We start from the raw sequence: 27063 nt of genomic DNA on the forward strand, positions 1-27063 counted from the left end.
GTAGATATAGCTGCAGAGTAAATATTTTTACAGTTGAAAGGATGACTAGCAAAGCAAAACATTAAAATATGGACTAGTCTCCAGATCTGAAGGGACACTCATTCCTTCATTTGTCAAAAGATGAGTGGTCATGTAGATAGGGAGGATAACACCAATATAGGAAAATGAACAAGTTGAATATCACTGGATGGTTATGCTTATCAGAACATTATTAGGAAATCACTGTAACCAAACCGATACGTTTAATAAATATTAGCTGATATTATACTATTGTACAATCAGAAAAAAAGGAGCTACTGTAAACAAAAATCAGTATTAAGTCTCAGGTTGTGTGTCGGTTAGCATTCAGAAGTTTTTCATATGCTGTCATGACAGTGAATCTGAAGATACAAAAACTGGTAGTTTACTCAGTTTTTAAGATGTATCAAAAAATTTCCACATTTTTAATTATTTTTCACTTATTTTAATCTTGATAATAAAACATTCTAACCTGTTAAATCAAAGCACTGCCAAAAGCACTACAAGATTACCCTGACCATCACCAACACATGTGTTACACACAAAAGACACTTCAAGAATAAATTTAAAATAACAAGAGAGATGGGCAAGAAACAACTAGAAACATTGAGGAGAATGAAAATGAGTTCACAAATAACAACAAAAAATTCTTTGCATGACACCAATAGATGTTAGTTAGAGAAATGAAGTGCATAAGGAGATAGCATAATTGGTTTGGCTGTCAGAAGTGGTGATTTTGTTAGCTGTGGTGGGAGTCATACAAAAGTGGTTAAACCTTGAACTGACTAATAGGACCACTGTAGTAAAAGTGCCACAATCAATGACTCAAGAGCTAGTTACCAACAAACTTAAATTTGTTTCAGTGGCAGCCACCTATAAAAATGGAGTTACCAATATCCTGAAATCACAGGTTCATTTCATTTTGTTCAGTCTTTTCAAAGATTTTATTTGAAAAGTGGCTTACAGTAATCATTCTACACAGCAATATTTGCTAAATGACTCAGTTTGACATTTGTAGTGGGTTCTCTACGTAGAAGATAACGATCCTACCTTTTCTCCCCATCTACATTGCTTTGAGCCAGTAGAAATCTGTAGCAATATCGTCAAATTCATATCATTAGAGTGATCTTTAACTACTGCTCTCAGTAATGTAAAATATTTTGAGTGTGTGGTAAAAACTACACTTCTGATTGCATTTGAAGTTAGCTTATCAACAGTATCAGGAAAAGGATACCAGTACATTGCTACTCTCTGTAAAGATGCAAGTTATGCTCTGTGCAAAATTCTACTAGACAGCTTCCTCTTTCATTTCTTACCCCCAGTCCATATTTACCTACTAAATTTCCTTCTCTTCCTTTTCCTACTATCGAATTCCAGTCACCCATGACTACTAAATTTTCATCTCCCTTCACTATATGAATAATTTCTTTTATCTCATCATACATTTCTTCAATTTCTTCATCTGGAGAGCTAGTTGGCATATAAACTTGTACTACTGTTGTAGGTGTGGGCTTCGTGTCTACCTTGGTCACAATAAGGCGTTCACTATGCTGTTTGTAGTAGCTTACCTGCACTCCTATTTTTTTATTCATTATTAAACTTACTCCTGCATTACCCCTATTTGATTTTGTATTTATAACCCTGTATTCACCTGACCAGAAGTCTTGTTCCTCCTGCCTCCGAACTTCACTAATTCCCACTATATCTAACTTTAACCTATCCATTACACTTTTTAAATTTTCTAACCTACCTGCCCGATTAAGGGATCTGACATTCCATGCTCCGATCCGTAGAACGCCAGTTTTCTTTCTCCTGATAATGACATCCTCTAGAGTAGACCCCGCCTGGAGATCTGAGTGGGGGACTATTTTACCTCTGGAATATTTTACCCAAGAGGATGCCATCATCATTTAACCATACAGTAAAGCTTTCAATATATGTAAGAATTTCTACTAACTTTTGCCTGTTGAAATTTCTGTGACCAGTTTTTTAACTGGGAGTGCAACAATTTCTGCCTCATCATCATTTCCTAAATTTTGTAATTAAACCACAATGGGTCTTTCCAATCCTTAATACACTTAGTCAGCACATACTTCTCTTGAGTGTGATTTACAACTAGTTTAAACTTTATTTAAATATGATGGACACAGGGGTTATGAGCAAAGTGATGGCCATTCGTTGTCTAAGTAGGCTGCTGAACTACTTACCTGCTCTTTCCAGCATAAAAACTCATTGCTGTGATATGGTCACTATTCCATGTCTCTCTACTGACACTGACAGTAAGGTAAGGCCTGTTTGTAGCTATGAAGTTTAAAAGATTTCCGTTGTGTGTGGGTTGTCAAACTGGCTGCTTAAGATAGGTTTGAGGAAACATGTTCAGACCTTCTTCACAAGAATGTCTGACCATACTAGCTACAGGCAATCTGCAATCGCTACTGAGTTTAGATTTTCTTAGAATGATTCTACAACTGTCACAACAGAGTTGGGTTGCTGGTAAAAACATCTGATGGTTCAGTTGAGTTCTAGACAGGTTACTTGTGTCTCGATAACTTCAGTCAGACTCCATTTCAACCTTGATAAACACAATAGTTTTTTTCAGTTGCTATGAACTCTCCCCCTCTTATTGCAACTAACCTGCCTGTGTGATATACATTCCATGCCTGATAATTATTGCAGAGCTTTCTACACATTGGGTTTCACCCAACTGTTGGTTCTGAGTATAATTTGAGCATGACAGCTGTAGAGTCATTAGGGAGAGAGTGAAATCAGGTTGCATTTAAACTAAACTAAAGACCCTTTGACTGTCAAAATTTTAACAGTAATTTGTCAAAGCATTCATAACAAAGATCATGAATGCACCATCCTTTAGTGTTAAAATGGTAAGATCTTTACTTTTCGCTGTTTCCTATCTCCCCCTCCACTTCCCCCTCTCCTTTCCAAGACATTATTAAGAAGGTATGAATGCATTTCATCTAACATACTTGATATTTATGCAACATAAGGTAGAGAGACACTCTCACCTAGAGCAGATCAACGCATGAAGCACAGAAACATATCACAGAAAAGAGCCTCCACATTAGCTTTTGAGCGATGACTCTTTTTTTCTAGCACAAGTGCAATTTCAGTGCTGGCATCATGTTCTTTCAATGGGAAACTTGTCTCGAGTAGAATCTTGAAAACACACTCTCATATTCTGTAACTGCTCCTTATTTTTAAATTTTCAGTTTCTCGTTATTAACTAATGAAAAATTTTACCATCAATGATATTGTAAATGTGGTGTGCTTTTCATTTCAGCCTGATGAATGTGCCTTGAACAAGTTCTTCTTATCATTCAACTTGATACTGTGCCTCATTGTGAGTGTGGTATCAATTCTGGGCCCTGTTCAAGATGCGCAACCGAGGTCTGGCCTTCTGCAGTCTTCTGTAGTAACACTGTATGTTGTTTACCTCACATGGTCATCCCTTTCCAATCAGCCAGGTAATTTTATTAACTTATTTACAATTATATTTAAAATTTTGAATAATCTTGATGGGTTAATTTTTCTGTCTCAAGGAAATTGTTATACAGTTGAAGTTAGAATTTAGCTTAAAGCTTTTATGTACAATGTATGTTAGCAGCAGGGTGATTTCATCTTAAATCATACAGGTCACGTCAACTTGTAGTTATGAATTTCTGTGAAGAAATATATATTAGACCTCTATATCATAAGTGTTAAGAAATAAAGTATTTTCGTTTTTTGTGAGTGACACGACTCTTCTAAAAAAAAATTTTTTTTTTGTAAATAACTCTTAAAACAGTAGAGAACAAAAAATATAATAAACCAAAACTACTAGAGACCTTGCAGTTGTTTTACGTTAACACTTCTCCTTAATGTGTTGAAATTTAGTTGGCATCCCTACACTTATGGGCTTCCTTTAACTTACAAATTTGACAAAAATAAGAAAGTTAAGTTAATTTTTCCTCTTAAAAAAATTATTTTTGTCTGATCTGGAGAGTCACAGAATGCTATCTTGTCATATTACCAGATACTACTGACGTAATTATAAACAGTATCTTCTCTGCTCCAGCTAACTGTATTATGTAAATATTTATTATTAAAAATGTAAACAATAGCATTTTACTAGTTTTTATGAATTATTTGCGTGAAAACCATCTGAAAACTTTTAAAAATTTGCACAAAGTATTGTTTGGTTAGTATGTTACTAGTCAGTGCAGTCACAGTGGGCAATATTTTTGTCTAAAGTGTTAAAAATTTTTCGACATTCTGCATATTTCGCATCACTGAATTTCTAGTGTAAAATGTGTGTTAGCAACAATGTTTCCAGTGCTCTTCTGTTTATCACAGATGTGTGAGAACTTGCACATAATCCATTCTGTATTGAGTTTTGTGTTTGGTTTGAATTTTTTTTTAGATACAATATCAGTGAGGAAACACAGTAGTGAAAGAGTGAGATGTGTGGGCTATCAAAAAGACACAAGAAATGGTATTTAAGGAAAGTGGAAAACACATTCACATTTGCTGGAAAACTGTCAGAGGTGCTCAAAAATCGTATTAGCGTCATGTCCATTGTGCAGGAATTGCTACACTCACTAAAAGAAAAAATTTAGTGACAACCCACCTGAACAATCACCATCACCCGAATGTGAAACTGAAGAAGACAGTGCAGATATTTATATTCCTGGGTGTGGAGTTGCTGATATGTTGAATGTTAGCATTTCTGCTCTAGCCCCTACTACACCTCTCCAGAAATGTCCAGGAAAAGTAAGAAGCACAAGAAGAAAACAGTATGTGAAAAGAACAGTGGAAGAAATTTAAACAAGTTTTACAAAAGCAACATCTTCAAAACCTTGTGAAGTGTATAATACAGATGCACTTGATGCAGAACCTGAAGATAGTGATATGGGCATGAAACGTGCACTTCATGCAGAACCTGAAGATAATGATATATATGCATGAAACACGATGCATGATTTCGAAACTTAGATACTGCTATCTCAACAGCCACCTATACTGAGAAAGTGCAGTCACTGACACAGATACCAGGTAACTATTCTAAGCAACAGATACAGAAATACATACTCTCTTCCTCACACTATTTGATTTCAAAAGCTCATAAAATAAAGAATGACAAGAGGATTTGGGCATGTCCAGATTCTTACTGTGGGCATCCATTGCAAGATGATACTCTTACTCTGGAATATTACTTAAGTGATGACAAATATTGCAGCAGCCAAAGTCTAATCAGGCTGATGTAGTTAGTAAAAATGGTCTCACAAAATTCTATTCATTGGACCAAAATGGGTAAAATGGCAGCTAGTGAAGGAAGTATGCACATGTATTTACTGCACTAATTTGAAACCTGTTTGTTTTGCCATAAGTAGTGCCAGAGGAAAGAAGTAAACAGAGTTGGACCTGATGCTGTTGTGTATATATCAAGAGCTGCAAGATAAGTGTTGGTTGCAGAATGGCATAGTGTCCTGATACTGAAGTGATGACTGTTGAAGCATTTGACAGGCCATAGCAGAAGTAAAATCAGCCACATCCCAGAATACTGAAACATTAGTTCTTCATTTCGTCTTTGCTGAGAACTAGTCTGTTGCTTTGCAGAATGAAATTCAAAGTTTCCACTGGCACACATCACAGGTAGCAATATTCACATTTGTTGCTCACTTCCTTACTGTCTTGCTACTGTCAGTGATAATATCATTCACGACAGTGCAGATGCATGCCACGCTGTCAGCATGATAATTGATGACAGCATCTAGAGGCTATGCATTTCCTAAACATGTGTATCTGACTGATGTGCAGTATCTCATTTTAAAAACCACTTTCAGCTTTGTGAGTTTGGTCAACACTGTAGTACAGGAATTAAGAAAAAAAAATATTTTCAGCAACATGTCATGGGAAAAGTGCATGTGATGGGGTAGGAGGTATCTGTAAAAGTGTTGCAATAACATTTAATCTCCTGCATGAAGATGTTGATGCTATGAGAGCAGCATCCTGGAGTAGCACATACATTGCAAGAACAGTTCTCCACGAAATGCAGCCTGTTACTGTTTCTGAAATGCAGAGACCACGGTAGATGTCAGAAGACTTCGTAGTGAGGCACTTCATTTCTTGTGTGTATGACAATCAGTGGGTGGGTCAGATAATAATTGTCTCAGTCTCCTTAATGACACCTTGTGGTCTTGCTAATGCTTTCAAATGGCCATCACCAAAAGATCAGTGTGCAGTTCCCATTTTCCAAGTACTGCTCTTCTTGGATAATCCTTGTCCATGTGCAAATTCAGCTCGGCTATACAAGTTCAGCGAGAAGCAGATGACAAAAAAAAACAAATGAACTCTTTTCAACAGTGCAGTGTTGATTATTACATTTTAGGCAATTTTAATTCATGGAAAGTCATGACAAAAGACACTAATAATTTGTGAATAATGTCATAAAAAGAAAAATGGGTATAAATTTCTGTATCTCATTTTTGTTATAAAATGCTTTCGAAGAAAATTATGAATTGTTTTCCGACTCGCTTATAATATTGTAAAGTAATTACTTTGATTCAGACATACATTTTGCATGACATTTACTAAAAATCAGCAATCAATTTAAATAATTAAGCATCCATGATTTTCTGACTTTGAGAGAGAACTATTCAACAAAACATCATCGATGTGAGCCTTGAGAGCCAAAGGCCCACTCTTGTACCCTTGATTACTGCATGACACATAACTTTACGCCTCGCCTGGGCCTGTTAACACCTCCGTTGGACTGTTGATAACTGGAAACATGTTTCTTGGTCAGACGAGTCTTGTTTCAAATTGTATTGAGCGGATTGACATGTATGGGTATGGAGACAACCTCATGAATCCGTGGACCCTACATGTCATCAGGGAATTGTTCAAACTGGTGGAGTCTCTGTAATGGTATGGGATGTGTGCAGTTAGTGATATGGGACCCCTGATAGGTCTAGGTATGACTGACAGGTGACACATATGTAAGTGTCCTGTCTGATCACCTAAATCCCAACAGACCCGGGCAATTAGAGGAGAATAGTGCGACACCCCCACACGTCCAGAATTGCTAGAGTGGCTCCAGGAACACTCTTCTGAGTTCAAACACTTCTGCTGGCCACCAAATTCCTCAGACATGAACATTATGGAGCGTATCTGAGATGCCTTGTGTCGTGCTATTCAGAAGAGGTCTCCACCCCTCATAACTCTTAATTTATGAACAGCCCCACAGGTTTCATGGTGTCAGTTCCCTCCAGCACTACTTCAGACATTAGTTGAGTCTATGCCACATCATGTTGGGCACTTATGCATGCTTGCAGGGACCCTACGCGATACTAGGCAGGTGTAAGAGTTTTTTTGGCTCTTTAATGTATGTAGATAACAGTGGCCCCATCACACTTTACTGGAGCACTCCTGATGATACCCTGGTCTGATGAACACATGCTGTTGAGGACAGCATACTGGGTTCTATTACTTAAGAAGTCTTAGAGCCATTCACATATGTCCTTTTCACAAATGTTGTGGAACTTGGTGTGTTGTCCTTTTCTGAAGTTCGTTATAAGCAAAAATATATCACCTTCTGGCCAGAAACTTGAGTGTGAAACAGACTTATCTGAGTAAAGCTGTTTAAAATGAGAACACTTCATAAACTGAACAATATTTTTGTTCCATTATTGAGAAACCTACTTCAGTCCATAAAGGCTTTTCATAATTCGCAGATTGAGGTTGAATTATCATTGATGAAACCTTCAGGCTGTTCCATGAAAACTACTTCGTGCAAATCATGACTGAGAAAGGCAGTTTTTACATCAAACTGCTTCCAGGCCATATCCTACACTCCAGCCAAAGCTAAAAGAGTAAAAATTGATTCATACCTAACAAGTGGAAAAAGTTTCTCCATAATCAATTCAGGATTTGTGAAACATTGTTTTTCACGTAATCTAGCTTTGTACCTTATTTTACTATTACGTGCTTCACATTTCATTTTGTAAACCTATTTAAAACCAATAGCCTGATGATCTGGAGACATTCACTAAGTCCCAAGAATTATTTATTGCCAACCAGTCTCTCTTGAAGGCCATTTCCACCTTGGAAATTTGCTTCATCAGTGACTGCTGTGTAAGACACATAATTTTGGAAATGAACAAGAAGACAAAGTTTGCCAGTGTTTCTAAGATTCATTCCAAGTTGAGCAACTTTCTCAGTAGCCCAGGGTCTTTGTTCTTGCATGACTACATCTCCATTTTCCAGAAGCTGTTGAATTTCATATTCTTGTGCTTCTTTTGGGGAGCTATATATATGTATTTAATGTTGTTGTTCCTCAGTTGTTTAGAACACCTTGTGGTGTGTTCATTGAGAACTGTGTGTCATGAAAGTTATTTTTTTCCATTACAGGATCATACAGCCTACAATTGTTACTGAAAATAACCATAACCATCTTTGATTTGCTTTGAAATTTGGATTAAATCTGTTTGGGAGTATGCATGAAGCATTCAGATCCAAATCGCCTCGTATACTTTAATAATGTTTTCTTCCAAAAACCATCTGTCCTAAGGTATCTTTCCACAAATAGACTTATTTGCGCAAAGACTTGATGTACAGGTTGCTGTGTTAACAGCTTCTGCCCAAATTTTGCTTGGAAGACCAGAATAGAGTAGTACTGTGCACTTGCTACTGTTGACATAACATATTCAGATTACCAGTGTTCTTTCACGGCTGATGCTAGTCATCTTGAAATGATAATGAAGCTTATTTTTAACAATTTTTTATCATTTCTGATCACTTTAAACCGATTCCTTGCCTGCCTTCACACCACCTGCTGAAACACTAAGAATACAGAGGTAATGTTACTTTTGTTCTTAGCACAATATACAAATCTGTATGAAGTAAAATTATTGATATGAGTGGCATCTTCCCCCATACATCTGCATGGGCAGATGTCTGTGGAGTACATGCACATTTCCCCACAGGGCACACTCAACTCTCCTGTCGAGCATGTGCTCGGCTTCCATGTGGCCCCAGCCTTTGCAGCATTACTCCCTTCCCATGTTGTAAGCTTATACTTCCACTACCCCTTTCCCCCTCAGCCTCTCCATTGGATGTTTTCTTGGTGTAGACCCTGCTTGGACCTGGTTTTTGATTTGGGACTCCAGGTTCCACTTCTGGTGTTTTCTACAACTTTTCATTAATTAAACATGGTCTCCATTGTTGAGCTTGACCTGCCACCAATTTTCAAAATTCCTCAGAAGTTTGAATCTTGCAGGTAAGTTCATCCAATGTGGTGGTAGCCCCCCTGACCACTCAGGGATCAGTGTTGGCACCTGAGTTGAAAACTCACTGTGTATGCCAAGAAGAGTGTGTGTGTGTGTGTGTGTGTGTGTGTGTGTGTGTGTGTGTGTGAGAGAGAGAGAGACTGGGGCATGGGCACTTAGCCAGGTAGCTGTTGCTGAGGCTGGGTGGCGCCCATGGGGAGAGGCTCCATTTGAAGTGGGTGACACCATGGCAGATGAGCCACAAATCAAGTGGATCAAGTTATCTCTTTCTGGTGGCCACATGTCCCCAACTGTGTCTATGGAAGGAAAATAATATTTTAATGCAGAGAGATAGGGCCCTAAAATGTTCCCTCCCCAGGCTACGTGATGAGAGGGCTAAGCAGCAAGCAGAGCAATACTCCCAGCAATACTTGGTCTGCACAAGGACTCATGATTATTCCTTCTTGGCCACAAAGCCCTTAGAAGCAGCATTGTCTTGGGGAAGTGGCACCCATCTCTGAAATGAAAAGTGCATCAGTTTTGATCAAAACAGCATCCCCTGCCTAGTGACGGGTTCTTCTGACTTGTAACAAGTTGGGTGACATACCGGTGCCTGTCACTCTCCATAATAGTCTAAATATGGTTCAAGGCATCATTTTTTTTACCAAGACCTGCTCTTGCAATCTGATGACAAGCTACACACTAACTTGAAGCGACAGGATGTGCACTTCATTGGTCATAGGGGGCCGGAGGACAACAGAGTTGCTACTGGTGCCTTCACCCTGACCTTCGGAGGTGATACATTGCCTGAAAAGGTCAATGTGTTGGTATATCATTGAAGTGTGAAACCATATGCCGCCAACCCCCCCTCCCCCATGTGGTGCCGCAAGTGTTTGAAATTTGAGCACATCTTCGCATTGCGACACTAACCCCATCTGTAGAGATTGTGGATGACGCTGCATGCAAATGCTCCTTCTGCCCCCGCTGTGTTAATTGTGGAAAGCACCATTATGCCTGCTTGGAAGAGAACTCCTCTCCAGAAAGAGAAGAAAATAATATAAGACTATGGACAAACTAACTTGTCAAGAGGCCCAGCATGCGTAAATGTATCGTATGGTGCAGCTACGACGACATCTCCCCTTTTGTCAATGGGCTCCCACCTATTATGCCTCCTTCAGTGGACCCTCAGAGCCGCTCAACCAAGCCTGTCTTCCTGATAGTTCAGGGCCCTCCTCTTGCTGCTCCCCTCTTACCTTCTTTGGAATCATTGGCTTCCCATCCGGAGACAAATCGCCTTCGTCCAGCTTCTTTCACCAAGAAGAAAACTCTCGAGTTACTTCCTTCCAAGGCTTCTGCTGGTCTACAACCGGATACCAATCAGTAGCTGAAGGAGCCACAGGCTGCTGGCAGCAGGGCTTTCTGATCATCATTATTACCTGAAACTAATTCAGAAAAGCCCTTGCAATCTTCCAAATACTTCACTGACACTGTGTTGGAAGAATTAGTAAATAGCTCAACAGATGATCAGTTTCTGAGTTCAAAGATGTCAGTAATGCATCTGAAAGTGAGTGTTCTGATGACATTGACAACAGTCCACAGCCTGTTAAAAGTAGTGTATAGAATTCTATATCTAAAAATGAGAACATACAATGGCAGTTAAAACCACCAGGCCAATACGGCCGCCTACCTGCTTCGAATATCATCAAGAATACCCTAGGAGCTACCAGGTATACAAGTAGCAGAATAAGTGGTGTAGAAAGCTCATTTGAAGTAATACCAGGGTGGCTGAAAAGTTCTTAGAACAGAATAGAAAAAAAAGTACTTACATCTTTGAAACTTTTTTTTAATGTAGTCTCCTGGTAGATTAATGCACTTGGTCCAACGATGTTCCAGTGCCTTGATCCCATCACGAAAATGAGTTTCCTCCAGGCCTGCAAAATATTTGTCAACTTCGGCTATCAGTTCTTCATTGGAAGTGGATCTTCGTCCACCAAGAAAAATTTTCAGTTTTGGGAAGTGATGGAAGTCTGACGGAGCCATATCAGGTGAATAAGGCAGGTGTAGCAGCAATTCATACCTTAGTTTGTGTAATTTTGCTATGGGGACGGCATGTGTGCAGGCACGCATTGTCTTGATGGAAGATGACTTTCTTCCTTGCTAAACATGGCCTTTTTTCACATATCTTTTATTGCAATTTGTCCAGGATATTAGAATAGTATTCTCCAGTAATTGTTTGCCCTGTGGGGAGATAATCTACAAACAGAATCCCCTTTGCATCCCAGGACACTGATGCCATGACCTTCCCCACCGAAGGAATTGACTTTGCTTTCTTTGGTGTTGGATAATCAGCATGTTTCCATTGCTTTGACTGTTTTGTCTCTGGGGTACAGTAGCACACCCAAGTTTCATCTGTGGTCACAAACCGGTGCAAAAAATCTTGTTCGTTTCTCCTATGCGGGCCAAACATTGTTCAGATATGTCCATTCTCATGCGTTTTTGATCCAGCGCCAAGATTCGTGGCACCCATGCTGCAGATATTTTTTTCATTTCTAATTCTTGAGTTAAAATGTGATATATCTTTTCAGCCGACATTTGGCAAGCATTATAAATTTCATGCACTTTTAATCGGCAGTCCTGCCTGACCATTTTGTGCACTTTAGCAATTATTTCTGGAGTAGTGACACATCTTGGCTGACTGCTGTGCAAATCATCTGAGCTATCCTGACCAAATCTAAATTCATGTGTCCACTTAGCAACAGTTGAACGTGAAGGAACAGTCCCCTCCAGTGTATCCTGGAAATCTGCATGAATGTCCTTTGCTTTCATACCTTTCTTTACGAAGTACTTAATCATTTGCTCGAATCTCGATTTTTCCATCTTTACAAATCACTGTGTGGGAACAACAAGAGAGCTATGTCACTGCCAGAGTGCTCTTCCAAGAGCACTGATGTGGCACGTGTTTACAGGCAACAGTCCAATGAATATCATGTGAACAACTTGTGCTAGCGCTCACCTCTCGTGGTCATTCTGAGAACTATTCAAACCGGCCTCATATTTTCTACAGCACTTCAGAATGAAATAAGAGATGTCGGATATTGAGGGGCAACAAGTTTATGGTAAATAATGGACAAACGTTGATTATTCTTTTTTACATGCATAATGAATTAAGAAGGGAGACAGAAAAAGCAAAGGAGAAATGGCTGACAGGAAAATGTGACAAGATAGAGAAATTAGAGAAAGAAGGAAAATATGTGATGTAGAGGCAGCAGATGGTAAAATGGTGAGTGAATCCCAAGAAATAATGAGAAGATGGGAAGAATGTATAGAATGGCTATATGGTGCAGACAGCCGACCAAGTGAAGAAGACCTTGGGATAGAAGAAGAAGATAAAGTTGCAGATGATGACAAAGGAAATACAATACTAACTAGTGAGGTGGAAGAATCTTTGAAGGAGATGAAAAATGGAAAGGCAATGGGAATTGATGAGATTCCAGTGGAACTGTTGGTCATTGGAGAAAGAAGGGAAAAGGGAGTTGATTGAATTGTGTAATCAAATATACATGACAGGAAAACGGCCAAAGGACTTCACAGAAAGTATCTTAATACCTATAGAAAAGAAAAAGAACAGCAAAAAGTGTGAGGAACATAGAACAGTAAGCTTGATATTGCATGCAGACCAAGTCTTCCTGAGGACATTCAACAGAAGGCTATATGGAAAGTTGAATTACATAATAGGAGATGAACAATTTGGTTTCAGGTGAGGAGTGGGAACTAGAGATGCCATTGGGCTATGGAGAGTGATAGGGGAGAGGTACATAGAGAAGAAAAGGAAGGTGTATGTTGTGATCATCGATCTTGAGAAGGCTTTTTATCAGATGGGACAAACGGATGGAAATTCTAAGGAAACATGGAGTTGACTGGAGGGATAGACAGCTAATTAAAAATTTATATTTGAACCAGAGAGCAAGAGTAAGAATAGGTGGTGTGATGAGTGAAGAAATTGAACTGGGAAGAGGTGTAAGACAAGGTGGTTGTTTATCAACAGCACTGTTCAATATCTATCTGGAGGAAATTATTAATGAAAGTTTTGATGGAAGGAGAGGAGTTTGTATAGGGAGTCGGAGAGTGGAGTGTATAAGATTTGCAGATGACATGATTGTGATGGCAGAGACTGCAAGAGAGATGGAACAAATGTTAGTCAGTCTAAACACAAAATTAGCAGAATATGGAATGAAGATTAACAAGAAGAAAATGAAAAAGCATGGTAATTGGAGGAAAGAGGAAAAAATGCTGTATGAAAATAGGGGGAGAAGAAATAGAGCAAGTAAATAACTTAAATTACTTGGGACGTGTAATAATGGATGATATGTATTGCTCAACTGAAATTAGGAAAAGGATTGCAATGGCAAAAGGAGGATTCAAGAGGAAACAGAAATTACTTTGTGGGCGACAAAACAAAGATCTGAGGAAAAGACTTTCCAAATGTTACATCTGGAGCATTGCACTATATGGTGCGGAGACCTGGACATTCAGGAAGGAAGATGAAAGAAGATGGGAGGCACTAGAGATGTGGATGTGGAGAAGAATGGAAAAAGTGAAATGGGAAGACTGAGTAAGGAATGAAGAAGTATTAAGAAGACTTGGAGAAGAAAGAAACATGCTGAAAGTCGTCAGAAAGAGAAAATGGAACTGGATTGGACATTGTTTGAGGAAGGTCTGTTTATTGAAGGAAGGAATAGAAGGAATGGTGGAGGGAAAAAGGGGAAGAGGAAAAAGAAGATATCAAATGCTGGACAATATCAAAGGAGACAAATATTCATAAATGAAGGATAGCTATGGACAGACAAAAGTGGAAGAGGCTTAACCCATGACAAGACGTGCCGTAAGGCAGAATACCATACTACTACTACTACTACTACTACTACTACTAGTAGTAGTAGTTAGGACTCCTGTTCTCCCTTGTTGGTGTTTATCACTCACATAGGAATCTACAAAAAGTTTGTGGGATAAGTATGTTGAGCAGAACATATTTCGAGCAAGCATGTCCCTAGAACCATTGTGTAAAATATAGCCTGTCTTGTGATTTGATAAAAACTCTACAAGAGGGAAAAGATGACCTACTGGTAAACTTGCTGCAATTTGCAGTATCTGGGAGAAGTTGTTAGAAGTCAGTGCTAAACTGTATAATCCAGGGGAAATCTGACCATAGACGAGCAGCCGGTAGGATTTAGAGCCACTGTTGATTCAAGCAGTACATCCCCAGCAAACTGGCAAAATATGGGGTCAAGATATGGACTCTGTGTGACAGCGAATCTTCATAGATACTGAAAGCCGAAATTTATACAGGGAAGGATAGTGGAGCGGCACAGAAAATAAAGTCGGGGAATGAGGGTAGTTGCTAATCTTACCTCTGACTTGCGAGGTCAGAATGTAATATGTGACAACTTTTTGTATGTCATACAATTTGGGACAGCTCCTCCTGAAGAGGAAACTAACAATGTTAGGAACAATACATAAAAATAAGCTGGAGCTTCCACAAAATATGACTAACAAGGAGGTTCATAGCTTTTCATTTTGCTTCGCAAATGACACTACGGTGGTCAATTATATTCCTAAGAGAAATAAGATTGTTGTACAATGAGCACTCTCCATTATAGTGGGGAAATAAGTGACAGGGCTGACAAGAAACGAAAAAGAAAAAAAAAAAGATAATAATTCAACCAGAGGGGCTGTAGACACACTCTGTTAACATAATAGTTTTCTGCAATATTCTTGATATTGCTGCTTATAATGCATATATCTCATGGACTTGGATTGACATTAACTGGAATCCAAGAAAAGTGACTAGAAGGAGCATATTTTTAAAGGAACTGGGAAAGTCACTGGTTGCAGAGCACATTGCATCAAGGAAGCATTTTCCAAGAACAGAAGATTCTTTGAGAATGGTCAGGAACATCCAAGACCCTGAAGGAGTGGCAGGTGTGGCAAAATTAGTAACAAGAAGAAACTATATTAAATGTGAATGGTGTAAGTTCTGTTCTACAAGAAATGACAATACAACAAACATGTTGTGTGGAAAGTGTAATAAAATTGTACGCAAAACACGCGTCACCTACTTGTGTCCAAACTGCAGTGCACAAGAAGGAAAGAGAATGATACACGCAGAGGGATGGTTGTTGAGCCTGGCTTTTTGGTGGAAATATCTGTTGTACCAGACATCCTGCATGAATATTAAAATAATAAATTTTCTTTAGTGTAGTTCTGAGTATCATCATCATCACTGTGATAATTAACATCTGTAATATAACAATGTCGATGGCTTACAACTGTAAGAATAATACATGTGGTAGAAGTTTTTCCAGTATTTTATTATGTCAGGTCATATTGACGTGAACAGTACATTTGTGTAGTGAAAGGGTTAAGCACTTCACTTGCATTCTGCATTGCCCTTCAGGAGACTTGGTTTCCAGCAATGCAGGCCCCAGCCTTTCCTGAATACTAGGGATATTATAAGAATCATGCTACCTTTGACTGGGTGTCAGGCAGAGTTTGCACGTATGTTCTGGATAGTGAACATGGCCTCTTAATGCACATTTGGAGGCAATGGCCTTTCAGGTGAGGGCATTTCAGGATATTACCGTCTGCGGTGTTCACCTCCTTCCCAGTGGTGAAGTGTCCTAGAACATATTGTTTGCATTGGTTTCTCAGCTCCCACCATCTTTCCTAATCATGGTTGATTTCAATGCACATAACCCTTTGTGGTGTGGAACCAAGATTACTGGTTGCAGTAGAGAACTCAAAAAGTTACTGGCACAACTTGGCCTTCGCCTTTTTAATGCTGGTGCCCCCACACACTTCACTGTGGCACACAGTACTTTCTTGGCCATTGATGTTTCCATCTGCAGTCCTTGTCTACTCCCATCCATCCCCTGGAGAGTCCATGATGACCTGTGTGGTAGTGACCACTTCCCGTTCTTCCTTTCTGTCCCTCAGCATTGTTCCCATGGACACCTACCCAGATGGGCTCTCAACCATGCTGATTGGGATACTTTTGCCTTTACTGTCAACCTTGGATCCCCACTGCACAGAGATATTGATGACGCAGTCCAAAATACAACTACAGCCATTCTTTTGGCAGCTGATTGTGATCCCCTGTTCCTTGGTCCTGCCCTGATGGAAGACAGTACCTTGGTGGTTATCAGAAATCACAGATCCCATCAGAAATTGTAGGCAGGTTCTCAAACACCATGAGCAGCATCCATCGATGGAGCGACCTCATTGCCTTTAATCGGCTCCATCACCTAATGAAACAATGGAAGCGAGATTGCGGGGTACTATACATTTCAACCATTGGATCACGCTCCTCTCCTTCGCAGGTTTGGGCAAAGATCAGATGTGTCTGGATACCAGATAACTGCAGGTGTATCTTGTATTACCTCGGATGGCACTGTCTACACTGTCCCAGATTGATGTCACTGAACATTCTGCTCTGCAATATGCTCAAGCCTCAGCATCTAGAATTATCTACTTGCCTTTCGTGTCCAAAAACAGCAGGTAGAGCCAAAGCTCTTATCTTTTACTACATGCCACCTGGAGCCATATAATGCTCCATTCAGCAAGTGGGAATTTGTCAGTGTCCTAGCCCATTGCCCTGATACAGACTCAGGGCCGGACCATGTCCACACCCAAATGATAAAGTACCTACCAGTGGACTGTCAGTGTCGTATCTCTGCCATGTTCAACTGCTTGCCATCTGTAACTGTGGCTGGAGCAAGGGTGAGTTCTCATCACACTGGTGAGAAAACATCATTGTCCCTGTACTGAAACTGGGTAAGCACTTACTAGAGATGGATAGTTACTGTCCAGTTAGTCTCACCAATATTCTTTGTCAGTTGCTTGAACGCTTGGTGAGCCGGTGGCTGTGTTGGCTGAGTCTCAGCGTCTTCTGGCTCCATCCCAGGCTGGTTTTCGCCAATGTTGTTCCACTACTGATAATCTGGTTTATTTATTTACACATCAAGTTCCGTAGGACCAAATTGAGGAGCAAATCTCCAAGCTCATGGAATTTGTCAGTACATGAAATTACAACATAAAGGTAATAAGATAAAAATAAAATGTTTAGAAACCCAAAAAGTCAATCCATAAGTTGAAGTAAATGCAATCAACAAAAGAAGAATCAGCTTAATTTTCCAAGGAACTCCTTGACAGAATAGGAGTGACCCATAAGGAAACTCTTCAGTTTTGATTTGAAAGCATATGGATTACTGCTAAGATTTTTTAATTTGAGTGGCAGCTTATTGAAAATGGATGCAGCAGTATAATGCACGCCTTTCTGCACAAGAGTTAAGGAAGTCCGATCCAAATGCAGGTTGGATTTCTGCTGAGCATTAACTGAGTGAAAACTGCTTATTCTTGGGAATAAGCTAATATCGTTAACAAGAAATGACAGTAAGGAGTATATATATTGAGAGGATAATGTCAAAATACCCAGACTCATGAACAGGAGTCCACAAGAGGTTCGTGAACTTACACCACTTGTTGCCCAAGCTGCCAGTTTCTGAGCCAAAAATATCCTTTTAGAATGGAGAGAGTTACCCCAAAATATAATACCATACATAAGTAATTGAAAATAAGTAGACTAATTTTCATGTTGAACGATCACTCACTTCAGATACCATTCGAATAGTAAAAATTGCAGCATTAAGTCTCTGAACAAGATCCTGAACTTGGGCTTTCCACAACAGTTTACTATGTATCTGAAAACCTAGAAATTTGAACTGTTCAGTTTCACGATTCATATGCCCATTCTGTGAAATTAAAACATCAGGTTTTGTTGAATTGTATGTTAGAAAGTGTAAAAACTGAGTCTTACTGTGATTTAGCATTAATTTTCTACAAACTGTGAACTTAGGTCATGAACTGCACTATTTGAAACTGAGCCAGTGTTGCACACAACATCCTTTTCTACCTAGCTAGTGTCATCAGCAAACAGAAATATTTTAGTGTTACTCGTAATGCTAGAGGGCATATCATTTATATAAATAAGAAACAGGAGTGGCCCCAACACTGATCCTTGGGGCAACCCCCACTTGACCGTTTCCCACTCAGACGCCAGATCACAGCCATTCTAAACACTGTGAATAATGGCCTTTTCCTGTCTGTTGCTTAAGTAAGAGGTGAACCAATTGTGAGCTATTCCCAGTATTCCATAATGGTCCAACTGCTGGAACAATATTTTGTGAGCAACACAATCAAACACCTTAGTTCAATCAAAAATTATGCCCATGAAACCTTTTGTTTAACACATCCAGTACCTCACAGAGAACAGAGAATATAGTATTCTCACTTGTTAAACAACTTCTAAGGCTGAACTGTTCATTTGATAGCAAATCGTGTGATATAAAATGGTCAATTATCCTTACATACACAGCCTTTTCAATAACTTTTGCAAACGCTGATGGCACAGAAATAGGTCTAAAATTATCTTCATTATCTTCATTATCCCTTTCTTCCTTTTTATAAAGCGGCTTTACTACTGAGTACTTTAATTGATCAGGGAACCGACCATTCCTAAAGCAAAAATTACAAATGTGGCTAAATAAGGGGTTAACATGTGCAGTACAGTACTTTAATATTCTGCTAGCCACTCCGTAATAACCATGAGTGCCCCCCCCCCCTGCAGGTCCAGGTGTTAGAATAGGCCCATGGTATTCCTACCTGTTGTAAGAGGCAACTAAAAGGAGTCTCACACTTTTCAGCCCTATGAGTTCAGGTCCCATTCTGTGGTTTGACCTGCCACTTTTCAAAATTCTACAGAAGTGCAGGCCGTATGGGGAAGAACGCCTTACATGGTGCACGAGTTATCCATGGTGCCCTTAGATTCAGTCTCCTGAACCTCTTGTCATGGAGGTGCATCTCCACCTGTGATTCAACTTCTGTGGGTGAGTACACTTTCTGGGGTATGTCATCTTCTTCCATTGTCTCCTGTCCTCTTTCACCCCACTGGATTTCTCTGTGCCCAGTATCCAGCATAGCAGCCAGTCCATTGTGGTGGGGCTGTCATGTACCCCTTTGATGGTAGCCCCCTGATAACACAGGGATTGCACTGCTGATAAACTGTCAACACCCCATGTATGCCAAGGAGTAGATGCCTATCTTCCTTGGGCATCAGGACTCCCAGCAATGGCCATCATTGGTCTTTGCTGTGGTTGTGAGGTGTCTGTGGGGAGAGCCCCTGATTGGAGTCGGATGACCCACAATGAAGTGAATTAGGTCATCTCTTGTTAGTGACTGTACGGCACCAGCAGTCTCAAAGAAGGGCAAGATCGAATACAATGCCGATGGGTATGACCATAAACAGTTTCCCCCCTCGCTACACTGTGGGAGGAACGTAGGGCTACGTAACGGAGAGAGCTATATTCGCCTCGGTTTTTAGCGTGTAGCAGAACTGATGGGGACTCCTTTCTACCTATGGAGCCTCAATTTTTCATTGAACACATTGAGGATAAGTTTGGAGAAGTGACAGTGCTGTCAGAGATGTGAAACGGTGCAGTCTCGATTCACACAGCATCCCCAGCCAAATCCTGAGCGTTGCTTGCCTGTGTCAAGCTGGGTGATATTCCTGTTACTGTTGCTCCCCATAAAAGCCTCAACACGATCGAGGCAGTCATTTTCCATCGTGATCTCTTCTCGCAGTCTGATGATGAGCTCCATGCCAATTTAGAATGCCTGAGTGTTCATTTCATACGGCACGTTCACAGGGGACCCAAAGACAACACGGTTGCTACCGGTGCCTTCATCTTGGCCTTTGAGGGTGATTCAATGCCTGAAAAGGTCAAGGTGATAGTTCACCAGTTCACCACTGTGACGTCAAACTGTACGTCCCTCCCCATACGCAGTGATTTAAGTGCTGGAAGTTCGGGCACATGTCTTCCCACTGCGCTTCCAGCATCACATGTCGAGACTGCAGACGTCCATTGCACCCACATACTCCGTGTGCACCTCCTCCCACTTGCATCAGCTGTGGAGAGCACCACTCCCCTGCTCGCCAGACTGCACAGTAGTCCAAAAGGAGTGGAAAATCGTGGAGTAAAAGACCCTGGACCGGTTGACTTACACAGAGGCTGAACATAAATTTAAAAGATTACACCTCATTAGGATGGAGTCAACATATGCTGCAGCTACATCACCGTCACCATCACTGTCCCAGGTGCCAGTGGTTCCTCAGTTTGTGCCACGAACAGTGGGCCCTCCGGGCCACCAGAATACATCTGTCCCATTGGTGGTAGGGGGCAAATCTTCCTCCGATGCTCCCAAAGCACCTACTTTGGGAGCAAGGCCCCCCCTAAACACAGGGGACATCGGTCCCCTCCCCCCTGCCGGAGAAGCAACAGCCTCCTCCGGCTCCTTTCGTGCAGAAGGGGGCTCTTGGGGCCCCCTCTCCCAAGGTCTCCACTAATGCCACGGCAGACACTCTCCAGTGGCTCGAGGAGCCAAATGCTGCTTGATGAAGAGCTTTACGGTCTTCCTCTGTGCCTGAAGCTGCTTTGGAGAAATCTTCCCAGCAAGCCCCTAAAGAGAAGTGAGAGAGCAAGCAAATTTAGTAGTAGTCTACTAAGAAACAGGACCCTCTGGTGGCCCCAACACTACCACTTCCTATCAGTTCTGCATCTGAGGATGCATTGGAGATCTTAGTGTCCCCTGCAGACCTGGATCTCACTGACGCCTCATCCACCATAGAAATGGCTACAAATACTCAATCGGTGGCAGCAGGTGACCCTGAGGCATAACCTGCCTCCTTGCGTGCTTCGTGCCTTCCCAGCTTCACGATAATGTTATCCTCCAGCGGAAGTGCGGCGGTTTTTTCCACTGCCTGGCTGAGCTACGGTAACTGTTAAGCTTTACACCTGCATTCTGCATTGCCCTTCAGGAATCCTTGTTCCCGGAAATGCGGACCCCTGCTCTCCGTAGCTATAGGGGATATTACAAGAACCGTAGTGACTATAATAGTGTCAGGTGGAGTTTGTGTCTATGTCCTGGACTCAGTATGCAGTGACCCTGTGCCCCTTCAAACCCCTCTTTAAGCTGTGGCTGTCAGGATAAGGACAGCGCAGGAAATAACTGTCTGCAACGAATATCTTCCTCCAGAAGGTGCAGTACCCCTGAACGCATTGGCTGCACTGATTGATCAACTCCCTAAACCTTTCCTACTTTGAGATTTTAACACTCGTAACCCCTTGGGAGGTGGCATTGTGCTTACTGGCTGAGGCAGAAATGCTGAAAATTTACTGTCACATTTCGACCTCTGCATCTTAAATACAGGTGCCCCCACAAATTTCAGTGTGGCACATGGCACATATTCGGCCATTGATATCGGCTTGCAGTCCTGGCCTTCTCCCATCTATCTACTGGAGAGCATATGACAACCTGTGTGGTAGTGACGACTTCCCCATCTTCCTGTCACTGCCCTGGCATCAGGCCCATGAATGCCTGTCCAGATGGGCTTTAAATAAGGCAGACCGGGACACTTTCACCTCTGTGGTCACCATTGAATCTTCCCCACATGGTAACATTGATGTGGTGGTTGAGCAGGTAACTAAAACAATCCTTTCTGTGGCGGAAAACACGATCCCTCATTTTTTAGGTTGCTCCTGGCGAAAGACAGTCCCTAGGTGGTCACTGGAATCGCTGCGGCAATTAAGGAGTGTCGGCAAGCTCTACAGTGGCATAAGTGGCACCCTTGCGTGGAGCATCTCATAGTCTTTAAACAGATCCATGCCCTCATTCGCCAGCTTATGAAAAGATGGAAACATGAGCGTTGTGAGAGATAAGTCTCGATTATTGGGTGCCATATGTTACCTTCCCAAGTCTGGGCAAAGATCACACAAGTTTTTGAGTACCAGACCCCCAACAGGTGTTTCTGGTGTTAACATAAATGGTGTGTTAACTACCAATGCAAATGTGATTGCCCAGCACTTTGCTGAGCACTATGCTCGCGCCTCCGCGTTGGAGAACCACCCCCGGCCTTTTGCACTCTCAAACGGAGGATAGAAGGGAATGTCTTCTTGTTCAACCCTATAACACTCCATTCACAGAGTGGGAGCTCCTCAGTGCTCTTGCACATTGCCCCGACACAGCTCCTGGGCCAGATCGGATCCACAATCAGATGATTAATCATCTGCCGTCTGAGTACAAGTGACATCTCATCATTATCTTCAATAGGAACTGGTGTGATGGTCTCTTTCCATCGCACTGGCAGGAGAGACCACCATACTAGTGCTCAAACCCGGCAAAAACCCACATGATGTGGATAGCTATTGGCCCATCAGCCTCACCAATGTTCCTTGTAAGGTGCAGGAACATATGGTGTGTTGGCGGTTGGGTTGGGTCCTGGAGTTAGTGGCCTACTGGCTCGGTGCCAGTGCGGATTCCACCTCGGTCACTCTACCACTGATAGTCTTGTGTCCATCGAGTCTGCCATCCGAACAGCCTTTTCCAGACACCAACACTTGGTTGTCATCTTTTTTATTTACAAAAAGCATATGACATGACCTGGTGACATCGTATCCTTTCCACATTATACGATTGGGGTCTCCGAGGCTCGCTCTCGATTTTTATCCAGAATTTCCTGTCGCTTCATACTTTCCAAGTTGGTGCCTTCCATAGTTCGTCCCACATCCAGGAGAATGGGGTCCGTCAGAGGTCTGTATTGAATGTGTCTATTTTTAGTGGCCATTAACAGTCTAGCAGCAGCTGTGGGGCCGTCCATCTCACCCTTTCTGTATGCAGACGACTTCTGCATTTTGTACTGCTCCACCAGTACTGGTCAGGAACCATCCACAGGGTGCAGTGATGAGCTGTAGTCCACGGCTTCCAGTTTTTGGCTGCAAAGTCATGTGTTATGCTCTTCTGTCTGTGTCATACTGTTCATCCGGAACTAGAACTTTACCTTACTGATGATCCCCTCACTGTAGTGGAGACATGTCGATTTTTAGGACTGGTTTTTGACACCCAATTGACTTGGCTTCCTCACCTTCATCAGCTTAAGCGGAAGTGCTGGCAGCACCTCAGTGCCCTCCGCTGCCTGAGTAACACCAACTGGGGTGCAGATTGCTCTACGCTGCTGCAGCTCTACGGAGTCCTTGTTCAATCCCACCTTGACTATGGGAGTCTGGTTTATAGTTTGGTGGGACCCTCAGCGTTCCATTTACTTGACCTAGTGCACCACTGTGGCTTTTAGGACGAGTCCAGTGACCAGTGTCCTGGCGGAGGCCAGAGATCCTCCATTGCAGGTCAGGCATGCACAACTGCTCACCAGTTATGTTGTACATTCATAGTTCTCCTGCGCATACGAATTACTGTCCCCTTTTTCCACCCATGGCAGTTCATCTCCCACATCAGCAGCGCAGGTCAGGACTTACAATTGTAGTTCGCGTCCAATCTCTTCTGCCTGAAGTGGAGTCCTTGCCTTTACCACCTATACTCGAGGTCCATTTGCTTACACCTCCATGGTGTGCACCTAGGCCGCGGCTTCGCCTGGACCTTTCACGTGGCCCAAAGGACTCGGTTCAACCCACGGCTCTCCGCTATAACTTCCTCTAGATTCTTGACATGTAACGAGGCCATTAAGTGGTTCACACCGATGAGTTGATGGCTGATGGTAACATTGGCTTCACATATGGTCGTGGAGGACATTTGGAACAGCGTTCCTTGCCTGATGGCTGCCGTGTTTTCACTGCATTGTTGGTGGCTGTATCTTTTGCCCTTGAGCACATCTGTTCATTCTCTGGGGAGTCATTTCTTCTGTGTACTGACTCCTTGAGCAGCCTATAAGCTATCGACCAGTGCTACCCTTGTCATCCTTTGGTTGCGACCATCCGGGGTTCATCTATGCCCTGGAATGGTCCGGTCATTCAGTGGTGTTTGTGTGGACCCCAGGACACATCGGAATCCCAGGCAACGAACTTGCTGACAGGCTGGCCAAACAGGCTACATGGAAACTGCTTATGGAGATCAGCATTCCAATAACTGACATGCGTTCGTTTTTATGCCACCAGGTTTTTCAGCTTTGGGATATGGAATGGCATAGTCTAAGCACGGACAATAAACTGCATGCCATTAAGAAGACTACAAATGTGTGGCAGTCGTCCATCACAGGGACTCTGTGGTTCTCTGCTGGCTCCGCATTGGCCACACTTGGGCGACCCACAGCTACCTCCTGTGCTGTGAAGACCCGCCTCAGTGTTGATGTGGCGTCCGGTTGACAGTGGCCCATATTCTGGTGCACTGTCCCACTTTGACTGCCCTGCGATGAAATCTTCTGTTACCAGACTCGTTGCCGCTGACTTTATCTGACGTTTTAGTCGTGAGGGTGGATTGTATCATTTGATCTAAGTTTTAGCACATGTCCTTTGTCCCTCTGTGTCCTCCACCCTAGTGCTTTTAGGATGGAGATTTTAATGTGTCGCAGAGTGCCTGGATTCTCCTTTTTATTCTGTCAGCCAGCCGTGGTAATTGTTTTGTCATTTTAATCTCCTCTACCTGTTTCTTGTGTTTCTGTAGTTTCCTTCTCCCCTCTTGTCCATTTAAGTGTTTGTTTCCCTTCTGTCATTCTTGTGGTTTTTCTCTGTTTTGTGTTGTCAGTCTCATTTGTTTTATTCTCACCCTTGTGGCATTGTTTTATTCCGAACAAGGGACCAACAACTTAGCAGTTTGGTCCCTTCCCCCCCTCTTTTAAACCAACCGGCTATAACCATGAGAGTCCTTAGTCTTTAGTAATTTAATTATTGACTCAATCTCCTTTTGTCTGCATCACAGTATTTCAGACATCAATCTCAGAAAGGTATTTGCCAAGAAAGTGATATGATTCTGTGCAGAAACTAAATTTTTATTTAATTTACCAGCAATGCTCAGAAAATGATTGTTAAATACTGTACATACACCTGATTTATCAGTAACAGAAATATTTTTGGTATGAACTGACTTTATATCGCCAACCTTGTGCTGCTGACCAGAGACTTCCTTCACAACTTACCATATGGTTTTAATTTAATCATGTGAATTAACTATTCTGTTTGCATACCACCTGGAATCTGCCATCCAAGCAGCTATTGTCTGACCTCAACATCTAGCCTTCTTCTTCGATCTGCAAAAGGCCTGTGACACCACATCCTCACTACCTTGCACAAGTTGGGTCTCGGATCCGCTCGCAATTTTTATCCAGAACTTCTGACCTGGTTTGAGTTTGTGCTTCCCACATTACCATCCACATCCAAGAGAAAGAGGTTCCACAGTGCTCTGTACTGAGAACCCCTCTCCCTAGTACCTATCAGTGGTCTGGCAGCAGCTGTGGGGTCCTCAGTATAATCTCCTTGTATGCTGATGACTTTTGCCTCTACTATCACTCCTCTATCACTGCAAGTCAACTGCAAGGTGCCATACGAAAGGCACAGTCATGGGTCCTCACCTATAACTTTCAGATTTCAGCCACTAAGACTCATCATGTAATTCTGTTGATGTCATACTGTTCAGCCACAACTAAAACTTTACCTCAATGACCAACTACTCAATGTGGTGGAGACTTGCCACTTTTGGACTGTTCTTCGATGCTTGTTTGATGTGGATTCCCCATTGCGGATCGTGCTCCACCAGCAGCTCCCCAAAGCATCCAGACTACCATCTCCTCTTTCCAAACATGGAAATCCATCTCCTGCAGTAGCGGTCCAAATCAAGGATTATGATCGTGACCCACACCTAGCCCTCCTCTCTGGACTCCAGCTGTTTCCTCTACTCATCTTCTTCGGGCCCACTCACATACACAACCGTGGTGCATCCCTTAGCTACAGCTTTGTCTTGACCTATCCCGAGGTCCAAAAGACTCCATTCAACCTGAGGGCCACCAACACAAATTTTTCTTCAATCTTCGTGCATCCTGGCATTCAGAAGTAGTCTACACTGATGGCTAGATATTTGCTGGCCATGTAATCTTTGTGCATATAATCATGCAGGACTTCCTGAATTCCGTTTCTTGCTGTGTAGCTGTAGTGATTTCACTGTGGAGTTGGTAGGCATCTCTCGCGTTCTTGAGCGTATCCATTCCTGCACCGGTGGGACTTTTCTCATTTGCAGTGACTCCTTGAGCAGTTTGCAAGCTCTCAACCGGTGTTACTCTCATCGTCCCTCGTCAGGACTCAAGGCCACATTGGGATCCCGGGGAATGAACTCGCTGATAGATTAACCAAACAGGCTATCAGTAAGCAGACTCTTATGATAGGTATTCCAGAATGGACCTGATTAATATTATGCTATCAATTTTTAGGGATCTGGAGTACGGAATGTCTCTTTGATTTCACCGAAAAGAGGACTGATGACCTCTGATTTAAGTCCCATAGTGCTTAGAGCCATTTGAACCATTTGATTTCACAAAACTATGTCTGATAAAGGAGACTAGAAACCTGTGGAGGTCCCCCATGCTGGCTTTCATAAGGACTCTACTGTTTGCTGGCTCTGCATCGGCCATAATTGGCCGACGCATGATCATCTCCTCAGTCAAAAGAATCCACCCCACTGTCATTGTGGTTACCATTTGATGGAGGTCCACATTTTGCTGGACTGTACTGATCTAGGCATCCTGTGATGGACTCTTAATCTCCCTGACTACTACCCCCAGCTAATGCCATCGCCATTAATCCTATAATGGCCTGTCTCCTGTCGAGCATCTCCGGCTCCCTTTTTGTTGACAATTTTGCCATCTGTTGCAGTTCTCCAAGGATCTGTGTCACTGAGT

At 42.0% G+C, this 27063-nt stretch overlaps 1 protein-coding gene across 2 annotated transcripts in view; it reads left to right on the top strand.

Moving 5' to 3' along the window:
* Window positions 1-27063, top strand: part of LOC126457872 (serine incorporator 1) — a 112725-nt gene that overhangs the window by 53155 nt on the left and 32507 nt on the right. For both annotated transcript variants that reach the window (XM_050094533.1, XM_050094535.1), the window contains exon 6: window positions 3314-3497. In XM_050094533.1, the coding sequence (XP_049950490.1) occupies window positions 3314-3497 (184 nt within the window). The remainder of the gene's footprint in view (window positions 1-3313; window positions 3498-27063) is intronic.

The sequence above is a fragment of the Schistocerca serialis genome, chromosome 2 (genome assembly GCF_023864345.2).
Source record: "Schistocerca serialis cubense isolate TAMUIC-IGC-003099 chromosome 2, iqSchSeri2.2, whole genome shotgun sequence".
Lineage (NCBI taxonomy): Eukaryota > Metazoa > Arthropoda > Insecta > Orthoptera > Acrididae > Schistocerca > Schistocerca serialis.